Source organism: Zonotrichia leucophrys, chromosome 14 (assembly GCF_028769735.1).
Source record: "Zonotrichia leucophrys gambelii isolate GWCS_2022_RI chromosome 14, RI_Zleu_2.0, whole genome shotgun sequence".
Lineage (NCBI taxonomy): Eukaryota > Metazoa > Chordata > Aves > Passeriformes > Passerellidae > Zonotrichia > Zonotrichia leucophrys.
The window spans coordinates 6793294-6813592 of record NC_088184.1 but is presented as its reverse complement, the minus strand read 5'-3'; the positions used below and the strand labels follow the sequence as shown (position 1 = coordinate 6813592).

Below are 20299 nucleotides of genomic sequence, written 5' to 3'. Positions count from 1 at the left end.
TAATACTACAGGTAACAGATTTTACTTTTTTAAAAACATAAATTGTAGGACAACTTATTTTACAGAACAGTATCTTCTAAATTAGCTTGTGCCATTCTGTCTCTCTTTTTTTTGCTCTCATCTTTTCTCCTCCTTTCTTCCTCCTTAAAATGATGTGGCTGGTTTTGCCACGTGAATTCTCAAATATTTCTTTCTTAGGACACAAAAATACTTAAAATATGATATATGAATTATAAAACTTGGAAAAATTAAAAATGTAATTATGTAGAGATCCAATTCAAAATGCACCTTTGTTTCATAAGCTACTTTGCACAGGTTTGGTAAATGTAAAATTCCTGAGATAGTGCAGTGTTTATTTCAGCAATGAGTACCTTAAGAGAACTGCAAGGTGCAATATTTTTTACTTAGTATTTCTTTATAAGAAAAGGGATTTTTGGTGGAAGCAAAACCAATAACACTGTCTTCAGCAAATTAATATTAAGGAGATTAGCAGTTTAGATTGCAAAGCTGAACTTTTTCTTTCCTTAGGCTATTGATACACATTATAGCATCCTGTAGCATGGGAGGGAATCCTCCTAATTATCCTACTTACTTCTTGTAAACAGCTCAGATACTGTTGTTGCATATTACCTTTTTTGTGAAAAAAGTTCTTACTTTTATCTGTCTGATCAAAATTACCTTTGTTATGAGCAAGGAACAAATATATTTTCTGTCTCTGAGGTGAACCACACAGTGCTAACTAAACAGCTTTTTCAGAAATTCCTGTACCATTGACTGCACCTCCTGCAGCATCTTGTAGCACTGTCAAGTAAGCAACCAAAACACTTGGAAAATTCAAGTGAAAAGCCTTAAATGTGCATACAGTTACTAAGGAATATTCAGTGCCATCAAACAGTGCACCTATTGGGACCTGGGAATATATCTGGACTGCAGATTGAAAGGTTTCCAACAGCACTGGAGAGAGTTGAGGAGATCTTGTTTTATACCCTGAGTTGTTTCAGTACAAAGATGGATGAGCTGTATGACCATACAGAACTCCTGAAGACACAGTATTAAATTGGTGAAACAGATCAGTCTGGTGATTAGGTGGGATTTAAAAGGAGGCTGAATCCCAGTTTGTTTGCACCATATTTTTCATATCATAATCTGAGTTTCAAAGTTACCAGTTGCCTGCAGGCTACTCTAATTTAAAAAAAAAAACTAGCCAGGAAGGAAATTTTATTTCCACCTTGAAATACAATTTCTTTCCGGGATTTGTAATGCATTTTCAATTTACTGGTTTGTGAGGAACTGGAGACTGGCAAGTGCTGCAAACAGGATACAGGGTGCAATGAGTGGATTTCTCAGGTGTGCACTGGAATTGTCTTTGTGCTGCCTGAATAACAGATTACCAGGTGTAGTCAGGAAGGATTTCTTCCCCTCATCCCTTGCAATCAAATCCATGTTGCATGAGAATTGTTTATTCAACAGGCTTCCTGCTATTGCTGGCATGTTGAGTATTGATGATACTCTTGACCTCTTCTGCTCCCCTGCCCTGGCATGATAAAGATTCCTTGGTTTATTTGGTTTGGTTGGTTTTTATAAAGAAAAAGCTCTACGTTGTGTCATCTGGTGTTTAGAGGTGTTTTTATGACCCCTTATTAGTGGTAGTCCATCAGGTATGTTTCTTGAGACATGGATAATGAGAAAAATACTGGTGAAAAAGGTGTTATTCCTTTGTTAATAAAGGAAGCACTGTAAATTCTGTGTAATGATCCTGCAGGGCTGTGCTAAACTCTACCATAAACAGTCTCTTTAATGTCATGGGATAATTGTATGTCGTAAAAGTAAATCAGCACTTACTCCACAGAATTTTCTTCTTCAGTGTAGCACTTAAATTAATAATAAATATATTGTAATACCATTATAATAAACACATGCTTAACTACTCCAATAAACCAAGACTACTATGTACTAATTTGATTTGTATGTAATCTGTATACAATTAGAAGACGATGGTGGCTAACCAAGAGCTTTTAAAAAACTTGCTATGGCAGCTATAAGATTTCTTGAAGTTTTTATAGAAGGATTAGGAGTGCTGCTGCCAAGAGCCAGGGGTATTCCCATCCAGCCCTACCCTGCTTACTGCCAGCCTCTCTCTCCTGTTGGCATTAGGAGTCACACACTGCCAGCCTCTCTCTCCTGTTGGCATTAGGAGTCACACACTGCCAGCCTCTGTCTCCTGTTGGCATTAGGAGCCCAAAGTCAGTGGCTATTGCTGAAGAGCATTTCTCTCATGGTGCTGCCAGGCCAGAGCACAGACCTGGCAGGAGGCACCTCTGCCAGTGTGAAAGCAGCAGAAGCAGCTGGCAGTGGAGGGAGGCACAGACCATTGGCTTTTCATTGGTAATCCTGTGTTAGATCATATTGAGTTCTGAAAGCACTCTCTGAAAGCACTGTCTGCTTTGCTGCTCTGCTGGGGGATTCTTCTTTCCTGTCACATCCACCACAACACGTGGGAGCCTCAGCCCCCAGTGCAGGGTCCTCCCTAATGCAGCAACTTCTCCATGCCTGTGATCAGCTGGACTCACCCACAGAGCATCTGCAGAGTCTGGAGCTGTCTGCAGCAGAGGTGACTCAGTACCATTGCTCACACCCCCGGCTGCAAGCAGGCAGCTCAGTGCAATCCACCTTGCTCTGCTTTGAATTATTGTGTGCTCTCCTGAGGTGGAGAATCTGCTTGGGTGTGCATTTTGTTTGCTGTGCCTAGGAATAGCATGGACAATGGAGGGGGCTTGGCTGGAAATCATCTGTCATCATTCTGTGTAATACACTCCAAATTATCACAAAGGAAGCTGTAATAGATGTAGAATTTAAACTCAAGTTTCATGAGCCCCTTCACAGTACACTTTTTGGCTAATAGTAGTATTCAAGGAAATGCAGATTATTTTTAAAAAATCAGAGGTTTGCACTAAGCAGAGTAATACTTGCAGATTTAGAAAATGTTATTATTAATATACTGAAGTTATGCAATTTTATAGAAAATGGTAATATAAGCTTTAGTTTGTTAAGACTTCTCACCCAACATGATGATTTTTCTCATTTTAAAGACATAAACAGAATAATGAAAGGTATAGATTTTGCTTTTTACATATCCATGCACACATATATATGTATATATATATTCATCCCAGCAGACATCCCAGTAATTTGTTTGAAGGCTTGTGTATGTTCTGGCTGGTTTCTAAGCAACATGTTCCATAGCAATAGGATACAATACAGATTGTCCTATATCCTAGTCATTTAAGCCTCTCAGCTAATGATATTGTTATAGTTCGTGTGTTTGTTTGAAATGTTCAGTTTACATGCAGCTCTTTGCCATCTCGGTTTTCATTTTGTGCTTTCAGTGGATGCTGTTCCTGCTGGAGCACTCATCTGAGCATCAGCACTGGCTGCAGACAAAAGCTTTAAATCACAGTGGTGTCATTTGAGAGATCTGGACGTCCTGCAGGGCTCCCCTCCAGAATTCTGGAGAGATGATCTGAAATGGCCCTCAGTAGTCTCCTCTCATGTACTTTACATTTACACAGTACATTTCTAAGCTGAAATGGAAGTATGACTGAATAATTGTTTAAAATGAATATGCAAAAGAGCTGCTTCAACTTTTCTTAATTATTTTGGATATAGTCTTAGCAGAAAAATCACTTATACAATAATGGAAAAAAGAACGTTAAAATTACATAACAAACCAGTAAGGTTTTGTTTGTTTGTTTTTTTTTTTTAATGAAAGCAAGATAACTAAATAAAACAAAATAGTTCCTTTTAAAAATTATATTCTGGCATACATGGAAGTTGTGAAGGCATTCACTCATAGTTAGATGATGTCTGATACTTTTTACAAGATGAATTGGTGATAAATTATTTTTGTTTTAAAATGAAGAGTGTTACGAATATGCTGTTATTATCATCTTTAGGCTGATGGGGAATGAGTACCACAATTTAAAATGCATTTTATCTTAAAATTCCATACAGCTTACTTAGAATCATTTCCAGCAAATTAAAAGTAGCTATTTTCATGGTTTTCTCACCTCTCCTTTTTTGACATGCCATATAAATGAAGTTAACATTATATTAACAAATTTCTGACTTTGGACTGGTGGAATGTGTAATACCATGTGCAAACTACCATGTTCCATAACCTTCCTGAATTATGTACCTCGGATATCACCTGCTCTTTCTTTTACTTACTACACAAAATATACTTTCTACTATTTTTTTTTATTTGCAGAACAAATATTAGTGGGAAAAATTAACCATTTTTTAATAGATAGAGTACAATACCTCATCATAGAGCTGAGGGAGAAATCTCAGCTCAGGAGAAAGCAAAACCTATTTCTGGAGGATTAACCTAGCATAAAGTTAGGGTGTGTAGAAAATGCAGACTTTATGATGTGAGCAGACTGGCTGTGGGGTGCAGGATGCCCACAGAGCACTCAGTGCTGTAGGATGTGAGCAGTGGGGTTTGGGGTGCAGGATGCCCACAGAGCACTCAGTGCTTTAGGATGTGAGCAGTGGGGTTTGGGGTGCAGGATGCCCACAGAGCACTCGGTGCTGTAGGATGTGAGCAGTGGGGTTTGGGGTGCAGGATGCCCAGAGAGCCCTCAGTGCTTTAGGATGTGAGCAGTGGGGTTTGGGGTGCAGGATGCCCACAGAGCACTCGGTGCTGTAGGATGTGAGCAGTGGGGTTTGGGTGCAGGGCAGCAGTGCAGGATGCCCAGAGAGCCCCTGCAGTGTTTAGGATGTGAGCAGTGGGGTTTGGGGTGCAGGATGCCCACAGAGCACTCGGTGCTCAGGTTCTGCAGCTCTGGAGCTGCTGCCCTGTGAGGCTGTGTCCCAGTTCCAGGGCAAAGGTGATGCTGGGATCACTCCCGGTGGAATTCTCTGCTCTGTGCAGTGCCACACGCTGGTGACACCCTTGCCTTAAGGGTCCTGCTGCTTCAGCCCAGGGGACACTTCTGTGTCCCCCCGCAGTGCCAGTGCAGCCTGTGCCCGGAGCCTCTGCCCGCTGTGCCCCAGCCTCCAGGGGGCACGGGCTGCAGAAAAGCTGTTGGCAGCTGGCAGAGAGAAATGGAGGCTTTCAGTGTCCCAGCTTTGCACTGAAAGGAAACGGCCGCGGTTCCAGCACTGTCTGTTTCCATGGCAGCCAGCCTAGCAGCCTGCGCTGGAGTTTCTGCCGCTCTTGGAAATTTCCAAGGGGTTATGGAGGAATGTTGGACATTACATTTTCTCATTTCCACTTGCAGTTTGAAGTGTTTAAATAGGTAATATCTGTTGGATTTTAACTTCAGGAGAATGATGAGATTATTATATACAGAACATTAAAAAAATCTCGATGTGTTGTGTTTTTTCCTGCTGCCATTTGAAAGGACTGTGTGGTGTCTTCTGGACCCTGTGTCCACGGTGAAATGTTTGTTTCAGCTGTGTAATTGAGAAATGGCAACAACTATTTGCTGTTTCATGGTACCTTCTATAAAAAGATTAAAATTTGATCTTAAGTTAAAGATAGGCTATGTAATGAACTATGTTAGATGTGGAATTATTAGTGCTAGAACTGCTGGAGCTGTGCACAATATGTGTTCTGGTTTTTTTCAAGGCAAGAAGCAGTGGTGAAAGCTTGTCAATCAGTGTAGATAGCATTGTTCCTGCAGGACAACTATTGATTTATTTTTGGCCTCTTTACATTCCAGTGCTTGTGATTATGTAGTACTACTTTGAGACTGCTCTTCTATAGGATACACATTACAGATTCGTAACAGGCATCACTTGCTTAGCTCTGATAAAAGCTGTTTGTTGTGGGTGATTCAATAATACACTTTATTTCACTCCTTCTGCCACTCACAGCAAGTAAAACATGCCCAGAGAGCTGTTTGCTGCCTTTCCAAGGTGTACAGAATGTGCTGTGTCTCCTCAAGTGCCTGCTTGTGGCACTTCTGCTCTCACCCCCTGGCGCTTCAGCAGGAGATTGAGAGCTGCTGGCTGTGGTTGTCCTCAGTCTCTGCCCTTTGGGGCACACTGTGTGTGAACCTGAGCAGGACTCCTGGGCTGAGAACAGGGCATTCCTTGGCTTTATAAAAGTTACTGCTTTACAGAAATCCACTTCCACATAACCGAGTGCATTGGTTAATGGATGAGCTCCCCTTTCTGCACCACCATCTCCATTCCCTGCTCAGGAGTGTGGATTCCCTGGTGTGCTGACACTGGAAGGAGCTGCAGAGTGGAGCACCAGCCTCTGGCACTCAGTTTTGTGCTGGCTAAACACTCTCCCTCCAGTGCAGTCACAAGACTTCTGCTGACTCTGAGAGTCAGATAACCAGATGTTCTTACTGTGAGGAGGGATTATGCTTTTTTGTTTTGTCAGTAAGTATTAAATAAGCTATTCAAGCTTTAATGATCATTTTATTGACTTAAGAAAACGCATGGAAATTTTGGAATCTCTCCACCTGGTGTTCAAGTGTTAAAGTCGTGTGTTTAGTTGAAAACAAAAAAGAATATCCTCCCTTCTCCCTCGGTCACAGCAGGAATTGGTCTCTCTCTGTGCATGGCTTTTATTCAGAAGCAGTTCACAGACAATTTTTAGAGTTGCAGTGGTGTGAAGGAGGATTCCTGCCAGATAATGTGAAGTGCAAAATATTTGTACTGTCTTTTAACAACTACATTTGCTCAGTGGTGTTAACACTGCCCTTCTTTTGCACGTGTACTTTAAATAGGAGGAACAGCATTAACAACATTAGTAGTTTTTCAACACAGGTAAATATTTGTTAATGTTGTGCCTTCATTTTGGAGATCACTTATGATTTTAGATGTTATGTAGGTAACTTCCTGATTTTAAAAGTGTAAAAGTGAAAGGTTAACTATCTGGCAGCAAGCTGAATGGATTTACTCTGATAAGAACCATCTGTAAAACACAATATTTGAGTGAACACCATTCCAAGGGCAACTTTGCTTTGTAGTACCTCCACCTCCTGTCTTTCGAGGTCTCCCTTCCCCACATTCCATGATGGTTTGTCTGTAAATGTTTCTTTAAAATAAAGGGGAGGGAGAAAAACAAAAGAAGGTAAAAAATCCAAACCCCGACCCACACTAGAACCAGAGTTAATAATATATATGCATATATAATATATATGTATGTGTATATATAATATATATGTATGTGTATATATATATATGTTGTATTTGGGTAATGCTTCAGTGGTTTTTAGATTTTTTTGGTGAGTTTTTGGTGGGTTTTTTGGTTTTTTTTTTAGGCTGTCTTCTTATCTCAATCCAGCTTTACTAGATATACCACTTTGTGTGTTACTGACTGTTCTAGAAATCTCTTGCTCTATGGATTTCCATATATATCATAAGTAAAGTCTGTATTAGCTTTAATTACATTAGATTTAAACCAACCTGTGTTCTGTTCGAGATAGTTTCTCACAGAAATAAATGAGCAATTCTTTGCCATAAGTGGAATTCTCATATGGCTCATCCTTGTCTCTGAAGATAATTTCATTATATTTTCTGTATTGAAAACGTGTGATTCAGTTTCCATGACTCCCATCCTCCTGTCGGGCTGGCTGTTCTTGTGAGTCCCCATTTCCTCCTGAGCTTTTCACAGACCTCACTGCTGTTCCTCCCTTCACACCACAGCAGGCTCCCCTGCAGGGCAGAGACAGTGAGGGGTCACTCCTGCCTGTGCTGACTCCTGCTCTGACACCCTGACCTGGAACCCAGGGCTGCTCTGGCTGGGAGGTTTTGCAGCTCACAGACTGGTCCTTCTGCTTCATCCTTAGAAACAGCTCTGCTTTTTACTTTGTGTCACTGTAGGGGCTGAAAGTATTTTAGATCCTTGTATCTCTTTCATAGAGATAGCAATATTGGCTTTTTTTCTGATGGATTTGCTTTGGAATAGCAAAACCTTTTTAGCTTTCCAACTTTAAAAAATAATATATTTAGGGGTTTTATTCAAGATTGCTTTCTATTTGAAATTTTTCTATTTAATAATGCATTTGACTGCTCAATGTTTATCTTTTTTAAAAGTGTAGCTATGAAACACTTTTTCAACGTTAGTTTTGGAGTTGATTGCAAAAGCAAACATCTGGTTTTCATCCAGCTTGGTTTCTGTTTAACCTCCTTGCTCTGGTCAAGTCAAAATCTTCAGTTATTATCTTATACCATCTTTCTAACTATGAGTCATCTCTTCTTTAGCATTCCCCTGCAGTGCTTTCCTATTAGTCATGCTACAGGCTGTCCTTTCCTTATTATGTAATATATAAGTTCATGATATTTAGCTAGTAAGTGAATAACTACATGTTCTATATCTTCTATATCTCTAATTTTCTCACTGTTTCTATGACTTGTCCAGATACAGATGGGACAACTTCAAAATCTTCCCTTATTGCTTTGTAGTGCCCAGTGTAGATGAACAGATGATGGGCAGACAAGTAATGTTATGAGAGACAAAAACGTTTGTTACATTTTTTCTTAAAAAATGCTGAAGCTTCACATGTGAGCACACAAGGTTTATGTGCAAGGACATTCTTACTGTTCTCTCCCTTTTGCTCTGGTCCCATGTATGTTCCCTTTTTACACTGTACATTGTTTAGGATATGGCTCAGTTTTTAGTCTTTCTGTAAAGCTTAAGCCAAATATCTGACCATAAATGAAGCCACAAATCATAGATACATTCCTAAACTACACAGCAGGGCTTCCTATCATTTATATTTAGATATAACGTTCAGTATAATATATTCAATAATAATGTTCTTTCCCAGTTGTGATTAGTAATATTGAAAGCACATCCCTAGCAATGCTTAGGTAGTTATAGCTGAACCAGCTCCACCTACAAAATGGGCTTTATGAAAAAGCTTAGTGAAGAAAAAATTGTAAAAGAAAATTGTAAAGTCCGAACCGATCTGCTGTGCCACAGCCCTGAAATGTTTGTATTTGAACTCTCAATGTTTGTGTGATACAAGAAAATAATGTCCTTGTTTTCAGGACTTGCTATTCCCGGTCTTAATGCTTTAGCCAGAGGAATATCCTTCCTGTACTGCAGAACAGGAAATAAGCTGGTTCCTTTTAAATTCTGGAAACAATGAACTTTGTCCTTAGCTTAATTTTTTAGAAATTACATTCATTTTGATGTTTTGGACAATGCATTAGCTTGTTTTGCTTCCTTGTGAAATACAATAGGAACAGCATACCATAATCATACACCCATAATAAGCTCTCAAGTCGGAATTTCAGCATGTAAATATCACATCTTTAATGTGATTTATACTTTGTCTTAACTGTCCCTTGTTCAGAAGATGAAATTTCACTTTGGGGTAGTAGCTATATGTGTCAAGGAGATAATGAAGCATTATGATAATTTGATACAGAAACAAGGGGATGGGAGGGGTAGAAACAACTTTTTCCCCCTTGTTTTTCCCCCCGGCAACAAAAAGCCATAATCTTTAAAAGTATAAATATTTTATGTCTACCTCTTCCCCCAGGTTTTGTGGTTTCTGGTGTGGCATTTAATATATGTCACATTGGTTGACACACAGAAATGTGTGAGAAACATTTCATTAAATGTAATGAAATGTAAGAAGTTACCTCTGAAGCTTTATAAGCTGTTTTTCTATATTTGACAGTACTGGATATATTCTGTCCTTTAAGTAATTGTGATAACACACATCTCAGTCAAAAAAACCAACATTTTCTGATGTTCAGAGAGAGAATAAGGTGTGTTCCTGATTGTAACGCTTTTTTGTTGTTTTTAAATAAGGCAGATAAAATTCTGCTTATCTTCAGTTTCTTGTGTTTCAGCAAGGTTTATTTAATGTACAATCAGTCTTTATATTAAACAAAAACCTTAAGAAGAAACAATCAGCAAGACACACACAGACCTTTTCTTCTAAAATGCTCTGCACAGTTCATTTCTATTTCAGCCCAGTCAGGAAGGATTGGCTTAGGCCACAGTAAGGCTCTGTAATCATTATGGGCTCCAGTTTATGGTTTCAACTCTTTCTACCTCACGGTTTTCTTGATGTAAGCTCAACACTCCTCATGAGGCCTGACTGGTGGGAAAAGTGGATGCAGATGGGAAATACAGTGCTGGCATCAGGGCTGAGATTGAGAGCAAACTCCAGTGAAAGTGGGGATGGGATCATCCCTGGGAGCAGCTGTTCCTGGGATGGCTCTGGGGGGTTCTCTCAGGGCTGAATACACAGCAGAAAGGATTTCTAAGGCTGCAGTACTTGGTATCATTGGAATGGGAGTTTTGCACTTGATGAGGAGACTGTGCTCACACAGGAATCAATGTTTTCTCTTGTCAGTACTTCAGCTGAGGCTGCAACAGAGACGGACACGAGAACAGCTGGTGGACCAGGGCATCATGCCACGTAAGACTTACACCTAGAATGTGTATTTCTGTAGTGTTAATTATGAATTGAATATATGAAATGATGAAGATAAGCAGTTCTGTGAGATCATTAAAAATAACTTTAGCATTTGAAAAGACTTGTGGGATCCTTTTGATAACCTAAGTGAGCATGTAGTGAATTCACTGTGCTTCAGTGAATTCAAGTGCATCATGTTTCAGTTAAAATAGCCATTGTGACAGAAATGCAGCGATTTGTAGACCTAGTCTGATTCTGCTTTTATTTTCTCTACTTAAATAATTATGACTGATTTACTAAATAAACTGAATTACTTAAATGAGTTGGCATTATTAATAAAACCAGCAGTTTTTAAAGAGTAGAATGACAAAGGTTTCCAAACAAATGAGAGGTGCACAGGAAACATGGAGGATCTCTCAGTGGATAGCACTAAGATGGAGCACTCTACAATTTATGTTATTGCTAGGTTAACAGTGGTTTTTTTACTCTTTTTGGTTATTTAGTAGCTAGACATCATTCTGTTTTCTAAGATGAATATTTAACTCCTCCACATTTTTCTATATCATTTTTAAATCAACGCATAGTTCTTAAGGGAAGGTCCAGTTCTCTCTAATAACAGCAAGTATGAGGTATGGACAGCCAGAAAATTCAGTGGAACAAATTAAATTAAATTGGCATTTTGGCATTCTAAACCTTACCTCACAAAATTTCACTGTGGGACAGTTTTGATAACTAAACAAACACCTTTGTAGATGGTGAAAAAGTTAACCATTACATGGTAATAATCTGTTAAATATTCCAGGTATTCTATAAAGGAGTATTGCTCATCTCTGCTAAATATAGGTGGATACAACTAGCACAGATCAAATGTAATCCTGCAAACACAGCTCTGAGGTGGTGTTAACACTCATACACACATTATGGTTAGCATATTTCTTTAGAAAATTACTTCCTGTCCGTTTAACTCTTCCTCTCCCTTCACAGCTTTGAAAAGTCCAGCTGCATTCCATGAGCAGATAAAGAGCCTGGAGCGAGCCAGGGTAAACCACTTTGTGTAAACTTGGAATTAACATATGGAAATGGAGAGTCAGTTTTTTGTGATACTAAATTCTTTGGGTATATGGAAAAATTCTTACCATTACAGTAAAAATGTGTGCTTTTATTTTGGGAGAATTTGTTAAAATAAAATATCAAATCTGAGAGGAACTTCTCTGAGCCATCACAGATCAGTGGGGATTAAATTAAGGGGGGTTAAAACATATGGGGGGGTTAACCTCCAGTTAAGGATTGGATACTTGGGGAAATTATGCTTCAGCAGTTTTTTTCTATGGCAAATCTATACTATTGTGATTATGTGGTGGTGTGGGATCAAACCAGAAACATTTCCATCTTGTCTGAATAAGTTGGAAATCCATCACCCCCGCTTAACTGCTAGGAAAACAGAACAAAGCAGGAGGAACCCCTCTACTGCCTGTGTTCTGACAGTGCTAACCCCCCATCTGAATGAAACTGCAACTATGCATTGATTGGACGTGGCTGATTTGTCAAACTGCTTTGAGTTTTTGAGTGAACAGTAGCTAATGGTGCTTCCTCCTCTCTTTTAAGACTGAAAATTTCTTGAAGCACAAGATCCGGAGCCGGCCGGACCGCTCGGAGCTGGTCAGAATGCACATCCTGGAGGGTACGTGCTCACAGGGTGCATCTGGAGCCTGCTCAGGCTGCTCACAGCAGGGCCTTGCTTTGCTCTGCCTTGGCTCCCTGAATGACACTGCCTGGGAATTCATTCTAAAGGTTTATCTGCTCTGTTTCTCTGCTTCTGCAGTGTCTGTGGTAGTCTGCATTCTAAATCTGTGTATTAACAGATACATCTATGGCAGTGAAGGTATTCCCAGCAGTGTGTTTATTTGTTTGCTCTTGCATATTGTTCTTGATCTATAATGGTAATTATAGTATCAGATCTGTACATGGAGTGTTTCTATTTCAGTTTCTACTCATGCCCTAAAATGACCTGACAGCCTTATGCTCTCCCCTGGCCCTAAAGAACCTTTAATAAATGTGACTGTTATCCTGTTACCTGTTGTACCTGGCTGCTTTTGATACAAGTGGAATGGTTATTGCAAAGACAAGACAATGTTGTTTGTCATGAAATTGGGGAACAAGGGGAACAGAATATCTGAATCAATATATCCTTTTAGAGACCTTTGCAGAGCCTTCACTACAGGCCACTCAGATGAAACTGAAGAGAGCTCGCTTGGCAGATGATCTGAATGAGAAGATTGCTCAGAGACCTGGCCCTATGGAACTGGTAGAAAAAAATATTCTTCCTGTAGACTCCAGCGTTAAAGAAGCCATTATAGGCAAGTAGAAGTCCCACAGCTTCTGTTTGTGATCTGTGTGGCATTGTGGAAAAGAAATAATTTAACTCTTGAGGGTAAAGTTCACTAGAAGATAACACATGCTAAGTTTATTACTACTTACTCTTTCAGCTTCTGAGACCTAAACTTTGTTATCATTTAAATAAAGTAGTCCTATTTTTACATGAAACTTTGAAAATAGCTTTTTTAAAATAAAAATCATTACAAATAATCAAACATCTGTAGCCATCCCTCAGCCTGTCGTAGGTGTCTGTGTGCACCCCATATCTGTTGAACTTACCTTTTAATCTCTTACTAAAACCACTTCTGCTCCACACTTGGTTTTATTGATTCCTTGAATATGATTTAATATGGCTCTCATATTAAAAACACAATAAATACTTAGGTACCATATGTTTAGACTGCTGAAAACTGATCATTTTCCAGCAATTAGCTAATCCTGCCATAAATGTCTAAATTCAATTTGTGCAATTAAAAAAAACATTGTTTCTTTCTATGTAAACATTTTAGCAGTTGGACAAGAGAATTACCCTCAAGCTTTGGATGATTTTTCATTTGATGAAGACAGCAGTGATGCTTTATCACCAGATCAACCAGCCAGCCAAGAATCCCAGGGTTCAGCAGCTTCCCCTGGTGAGCCAAAACCAAGTGACTCACCCTCACCAATAACCCCAAATGCTGCTACATCAACACAGGTACAGTTTTTAAATGTTAAGATTTTCACAGTTTGCTTTTGGTGTGGCACTGTAGAAGTGGGGCATGGTTTCAAACAGGATGAATACATCTGCTGCTACAAAGGGCTGTCTGGGACTCTCTTCTCTGCTTGGGGGTGTAGAGAGTAGAACCCTGGCTTAGCTGGTGGCAGTGATGAAATTCCCATAGGCTGCAGTGAAGCCATAAATTCCCTGAAATTCATTATGACAAGATCTGCAGCTTTCCCAGAAGTTGTTTAAAAGGTCATGGCCATGGTTTACTCCAGCTGTTATTAATTACTTAATGTCTGTCTGCCTTCTGGGCAAGGTCTTGAACTCATTTAGAATGAAACTTTACTGAAACAACAACAGTTGATGTCAGTTCTGTTACCTTCAGAAAAGTCCACAAAAAAGGTTTCCCACATAATTTAAATATTCTTTCCTATATTATTAAAATACTGCCTAAGGAATTTACTATTTAAGAAATCAAAATGACAGTTATATTGATTTTTCTGAGGTTTTTAGTATTTCCTCAAGGTACTTACAAAGAAAGAAAAGTAAATGTGTCGTGGCAGATAAAATGTTATCTCTATAGCAGAGCATCTAAATGTGTGAGGATTTAGAGAGCTGTGGATTTGCTCCTTACTGCAGAAAGTAATGTAAAAGTCAACTGTTAAATAAGTAAAAAAGAGACAGCTCTGGTTAATGCTCCAAAGTCTGTAATGTCTTTATGACCATGGACACCTGACAGCTGAGTGGTTCAGGATCTGGTGTTACTCTCCTTGGTTTTCTTATTATCACAGGAGATGGAAAAAGTATTGTAAATTTTATATGCAGAAACAATGCTGGATGCAAAGTACAGCACATCCATTGTATTTCATTGTTCCCTCACATACAGATTAAGATATGAGTTGGGTTTCACATTGAGAGAACATAATTTGTGTTGAATAAATTGAAAAGAAACCACATGAAATTAGATTCCTGAGTAAGGAATTAGGTTCCTAATGGAGAGTTAAATAAAATACTCAAAGCAATACATGCCAAAAGCTTTTCAAGTAGGAAGCATAAGAGAGATCTGTGATTGCAGAAACAAAAAGTAAGGCACTTGAACTTGATTGAAAAAGCGCTTCAGAAAACCTTTAAGCCTTTGCTTATGGATTTCATATCACATTACAGCCACTTCTGTGCACACATCTAAAATGAGAAGTTGTTCTTCTGCAGAATAAAACAGATGCTCACCTTGTTGTTCCTTTTGAATTAAAGAATAACAGCACAGCAGGTCTCTACAGGAGACATGTCTGGGAATGGCTCCTTTATTCTTTTAATTTCCTCTGATAAATTTTAAATTTTATTACAACAAAGTAAATACAAAAAATACTAAGAAAGTTTGGAATAAAGCAGAGTGCAGCCAGAGTTCTTTTCAAGGCTTCCTCCTCCGCACATTTCCAGACATCAGAGGATGTAACATAAGTTTCAGAACCTTCAGCTCTTGCTGATTGATGACCTAAAACTTGCTTTAACCCAGTGTACTTGCATCTGGTAAGGATTAGGCATTTTAGTCATACTCTAAACAGATCAAATTGAGGTATTCACAATTCAGAAGATATTAAATAGTTATCTTCAAAACAGCTGAAGAATTTTGCTTGATGGCACAGAATGACTGTTTCCCTGATATATTCTCTGTAGCTTGTTGACCTGCTAGATTCTTGTTGGCATCCAGCAGAAAAGGTACAGAAATCATATTATTTGGAAATAGGGATCTGATCAAATTAAATAATGACTAGTTTATGAAGTAATCAACTGAAGAAGTCAAGACCTGTTAAATCTAAGTTTTTGAAGTTAAAAATAAATTATGTGCATGGTTCATTGCCTCATCTAACACTTGCAGGTAAAATTGGGAAGTCTGTAAAAAGCTTTGTGTGTAGGTTAGGGTAATGACTAGTGTAAGGAGAAATAATTTACTCTCTGGCAAGAGGAAAATGTTTAACACCATGATTTTCATTCAATGTGAAAAGAGGTAATTTGGGGTTTTGGTGGTGCTTTTTTTTTTGTTGTGCAAGTCCAGCAAATAACAGACATTGTGTAGATATCAGATGCTTTCCAGAGCAAACACTTGGAAACTTGGAAATAAAAATAGAGACATTTGTATCTTTAGCCTGCCACCAGGCTGGATAGGACAGGCCAGGCGTGTGCACAGTGTTTCAGTGACAGGGAGGGCATGGTAAATCTGCTGTTTAATGAAGCATCAGGAGCTGTTCCTCTGTGATCAAACCCACTACTCAGTTTACTGGGTTAGGGGCTAGAGTTGCCTCTTGGCAGCTGATGGTTGGGAACACAGTGAGATGTCTAAATGAAACATGAAGATAAAATGGAAATTTCTTACAAATTAATGGTGAGCAAAAGTCAGAGAGCTTTGTTCATGCAGACTGGCACCTTGGGAACTGCTATCCCAGAAACACAAAAGAACCAGGACATAGAGTTGCAAAATGTGTACCAAGTTAAGTCCTTTGTAGTACAGAAAAATACAGGAAAGGTACAGGAAGAAATGAAACAGAAAATACCTGTCAGACTTCATTATAATGCAAGTCTTGGAATTAATTTGGAAGAAAAAGGATGTTTACTGATAGGAATATAAAGAAGGGGCTTTTATAAAAGGAGGATTGTACTAGGGGATCTAATTGCTTTCTTAAACAATGGAAGTGCAACTGATGTCATCTGGCTGGATTTATTACTGGATGATATTAAACACTGGGAAAATGAGGATGGAGATTACCAGAAATGAGCCAGAAAGAGGGAAGTGCTGGCTGAAAGGAAGCTGGGACCAGTGCTCTGTGGGAGCTGATCTGGGACGTTCTGGTTTCATGTTACCGTTAACAGCCTTGACGTAAGAACAGGGCACCTAACAAAAGTAGGAAGGCACAGTCAGCACACAGTTGGATTGTTATTATGCAAAAAGAACTGGTTGATATTGCTTTTAGGAGAGAAATGCAATTCCAATAGAATGAATAGTTCTTGGAAAGAAAAATACACAACGCCCCTCTTTGCCATGACAAAGAAATGTGGAAACCTGGGAACTCAAGAGCAAACTGAGGAGGAAGAGAGCTGGGGTGCAGTGTTCAGCAGTGGGGTCAGGGAGCTCCTGTGCACATCCTCTGTAAAACTGCAAGCCTGTCAGAAGAGGTGGTTCCAGGAGAAGTGCTAATGCCACTGTAAGGATGCAGTGAGACTCTACGTGGAATATCCTGAACATTTTCAGTTACTTATATCCAAGAAAGACTAATGAAAACTGTTAACACAGTTAACTGTAACAGGAAGATAATCAGAGAATGAAAAATCTGTTTCTGAGTAAAGAGTAAAGATTTCTGTGTGTATCTAGGAACACAGGGGCTGAGATCTGTTTATGTAGAGTCTGTGTTCCATCAGAGGGGTATTCACCACAGAAGGAAATAATAAGGTTTCTTTAAGACCTAAAATTACAAACCGATTTCAGCACAATAAAAATTGGTATGACAAATAGATGATGAGCAAAGTTTGGGTTTACACTTCTGCTGGCATAAGATATAGAAGAAATGCACCTCCTGGCACAGTCAGAGGTGGGGCTCTGAAAATACCACAGGAAGGGTGAAAATGCACCTTCTGTCCTGCTGCGTGATCATTCTGAAACAAGAAGTTTGTTTGCCTGTTGAAGTTTGACCTTTATGAAAGCAATGCCTTTCTGACAGTACTTGTTTGGGTGGTAAGATTCTCCTTGTATACACAGAAATCTGACTTCACAGACAAAAAATACTGAAGGCCTCAATTTTATAGTAATAAAGCAATGTTTTCTTAGCTAACTAAGAAGTCAAAGTAAGAAACCATTTTATTTTATTTGCTGTGTTTGAAGTGTGCCAAAATGTGCCCTTATAGAGTACCTGTATACATGTACAGGAGTTCTGTTTTCACCATTCCTCCGAAAAAGTATTTTGTGAATTTGATGTGATAGTCAATTGTCTTAACTTTTTCACATTTTTTCCAGTTACTCTGGTGGTCGATGTTTTTAATGTTTCTCTTTTTCCTTATATTTTTTTAATCCCAGTATCCACCTTTAACCTCTCCAGTTCCTGAATTCCTCAAAACTCCCTCTACAATCGAACAGCACGTGACTCGTTCCACTGCTGCAACCACCCTGACCACAAGCACTGTATCTGCAGCAAAGCCTGGGCCAACCTTAGTGAAGGTGGGTTTATATGGAGGATAACTGAATAGAGAGTCACTGCATTCATAGCCTACCTGCAGCCAAAGTGGTGAGCAGCACTGCTCCTTTTCCACACTGTTGTCTCAGTTGTTTGAATGTATAAGCAGAATGCATTGTGAGGGAGAAGCTCCTGTACCCTTGCTGAAGATCAGAAGAACATACTCAATTCTCTTTTCTGCACTGACTTTGCCAGCAGCATTGGAAACCTTTCAAATACAGTTAGAGAGGGATTTCTTTATGTCCATAATGTTTCATTTCAGTAACTCCACTGTCTTCAGTTGTGTTAATGAATATTTGTATGTAGACTTCTACTTACCTACATGAAATGAACTCAGTTAAATGTACCAGGATGACCTCTGGCAGTCATTTTCTAATAGAAATTTGGCTATACCTTTGAAATCACTGGATATGTACCAGCTTATTTAATGCAGGACCTTAATTCAGATGTGCCCCAAAAGGGCATCTACACAGCATTTCTGCTTTGATACCTTCTGTATGATTAGGTAACTGCCTTCAATTTTCCCTCAAAATAATTTCAAAGAGCTTGTAAAGGAAGATAGTTTTAATCACTTGAGCGTTGCTAATGAAGATGTTGCTGCCTGTAATTTATAGGAGTGTCTGTCCATGCTTTCAGTCTAGACCTCTAAGTACCTCAGATGTTTACAGATGGAATTTAGAATACTGGCTTTTACTTCCACAAACTGCTAAGTGGCTTTGAATTTAGCTGCTTAAGAAGGATGCCTCTTTGCAATGACAGGTCATGACTTGTAGAATGAGTAGTAGCTGTGCCAGCTTTGAGAAACCATTCCCAAACTGTGATTTGATGAGCCCTACGTGTGCAGGGGATAAGCCAGCTGGAGTATGTTACCCTTCCAAGGATGGTTCATCTGGGGATGTTTTTAAGGACAGTTGTTTTCAGCAGCTCTCTACAGTAAAAGTGCTCTGGTATGCTGCATCTCTGAGCCATGCATAACTGCTTTAAGTGACATTTGTTGTGGTTTTGTTTCAATCTTTTCCATCCATAAACAGCAAAGCCACCCAAAGAACCCAAATGATAAACATCGGAGCAAGAAATGTAAAGAACCTAAGCCAAGGGTGAAAAAATTGAAGTATCATCAGTATATTCCACCTGATCAGAAAGGTGAGAAAAATGAGCCACAGATGGACTCCAACTATGCTCGTCTGCTACAACAGCAGCAACTGTTTTTGCAGCTGCAGATCCTGAGCCAACAGCAACAACACTACAACTACCAGACAATTCTGCCTGCACTGCTGAAGTATGTGAAGCATTGTTTGTGTCCTTTTAAGAAAAAACATATACATCAGTTATAGGCTTAGGGCTTTAGAAGTAAACATGGTTTGCAAGCATTAAAGAGACAGTTGGAACCCAAGAAAACTTTAAATGGTATTTTGCATCACTGTGGGTATTATTTGCCTTATTTAACAAGGTGTGAGGTTGTTCTCTTGTTAAAATAACCCTGAGGTCTGAGAAGCCTTGAGGTGGTCCTAGTTATTTTTATGTGACATGGAAACACAACATCTTACCTGTCAGATGTGTTTTTTCTGACTAAATGCATATTTGAAACTCAAATGCATTTGTGCAAAATCAAGAAAGTTTTGACACCATTTTCACTCAAATGTGAGCTAGGTAGGCAGGAGAGAAGCTTGCAGACCATGTCTTTAACAAAGACATGCACTATTCCTGTGGCTTTATTTTTTTTACATCAAATTCACAAACCACATTCTTGCAGTTTACAAATAAGACATATCGGTCTTTTTAGATATGATAAGATCTGTCTGTTGTTTATAGCCTCATCTCTAATGCTGGTATGAGTTCCTCATTAGTACTTTTATCAGTGAGAAGATCTTTAGCACTTTTACCAGTGAGAAGTACACTCACTGATTTATAGGTAGAAACAGTCAAAAAAATAAATGTTTAAAGAGTTGCCAGCATCCCATAACAAAACAAGAAGTTGACTATCTGCAGAGTTTAATTCTCATCATCTAAGACCAGTCTTTTCCTAGAAGTGCTTAAAGTGTAGCATGCCACTGTCACACAAGCCTAAATTCAAATTGACTTTCAGCTATTTTTTTAAAATGAGTTTTCACTGAGTTCTTTTTCTTCAGCAAGTGAGGCTAGAAAAGTTAAAGCTACCATCTGTGGTTGTATTTATAATTACCATGTATCCTAACATTTGGACTGGCGATGTTTCTGCCTGCCTGCCCACGCTTCTTATGTTCCATTTACTGACATTTCAGAAACATTTCTTCATAAATCAGCTGAACGAAATCAAAGAGCTGACTTATGATACCTAGTGTAAATGGTGGCATTTTTAATTTTTTACAATTACTTCAGAATCTTTCTATGAGATTCTTGAGTACAGCTGATAAAAATGCATCATCATCAAAGTGAACTGCTTTATGTCAGTCCATACTGTGTGTGAACATTGGACATCTATGGAAGGGTTCCATCACAGAGTTCAGTACTGGGGGGTGGTTATTGATGCCAGACAAAAAACTAACTAATTGCCCTGGCTGGTGATTACTTTGTGTAAATAGAGTTTGCAGTCCATAGTGTTCTTCAGAGATACCATGACA

General features: G+C 39.0%; 1 protein-coding gene across 5 annotated transcripts in view; it reads left to right on the top strand.

Moving 5' to 3' along the window:
- MRTFB (myocardin related transcription factor B) overlaps positions 1–20299 on the top strand; it is a 66657-nt gene that overhangs the window by 29916 nt on the left and 16442 nt on the right. For all 5 annotated transcript variants that reach the window (XM_064725440.1, XM_064725436.1, XM_064725437.1 and 2 more), the window contains 7 exons: positions 10338–10403; positions 11385–11440; positions 12006–12081; positions 12596–12757; positions 13286–13470; positions 17543–17683; positions 18731–18978. In XM_064725440.1, coding sequence (XP_064581510.1) covers positions 10338–10403; positions 11385–11440; positions 12006–12081; positions 12596–12757; positions 13286–13470; positions 17543–17683; positions 18731–18978 — 934 coding nt within the window. The remainder of the gene's footprint in view (positions 1–10337; positions 10404–11384; positions 11441–12005; positions 12082–12595; positions 12758–13285; positions 13471–17542; positions 17684–18730; positions 18979–20299) is intronic.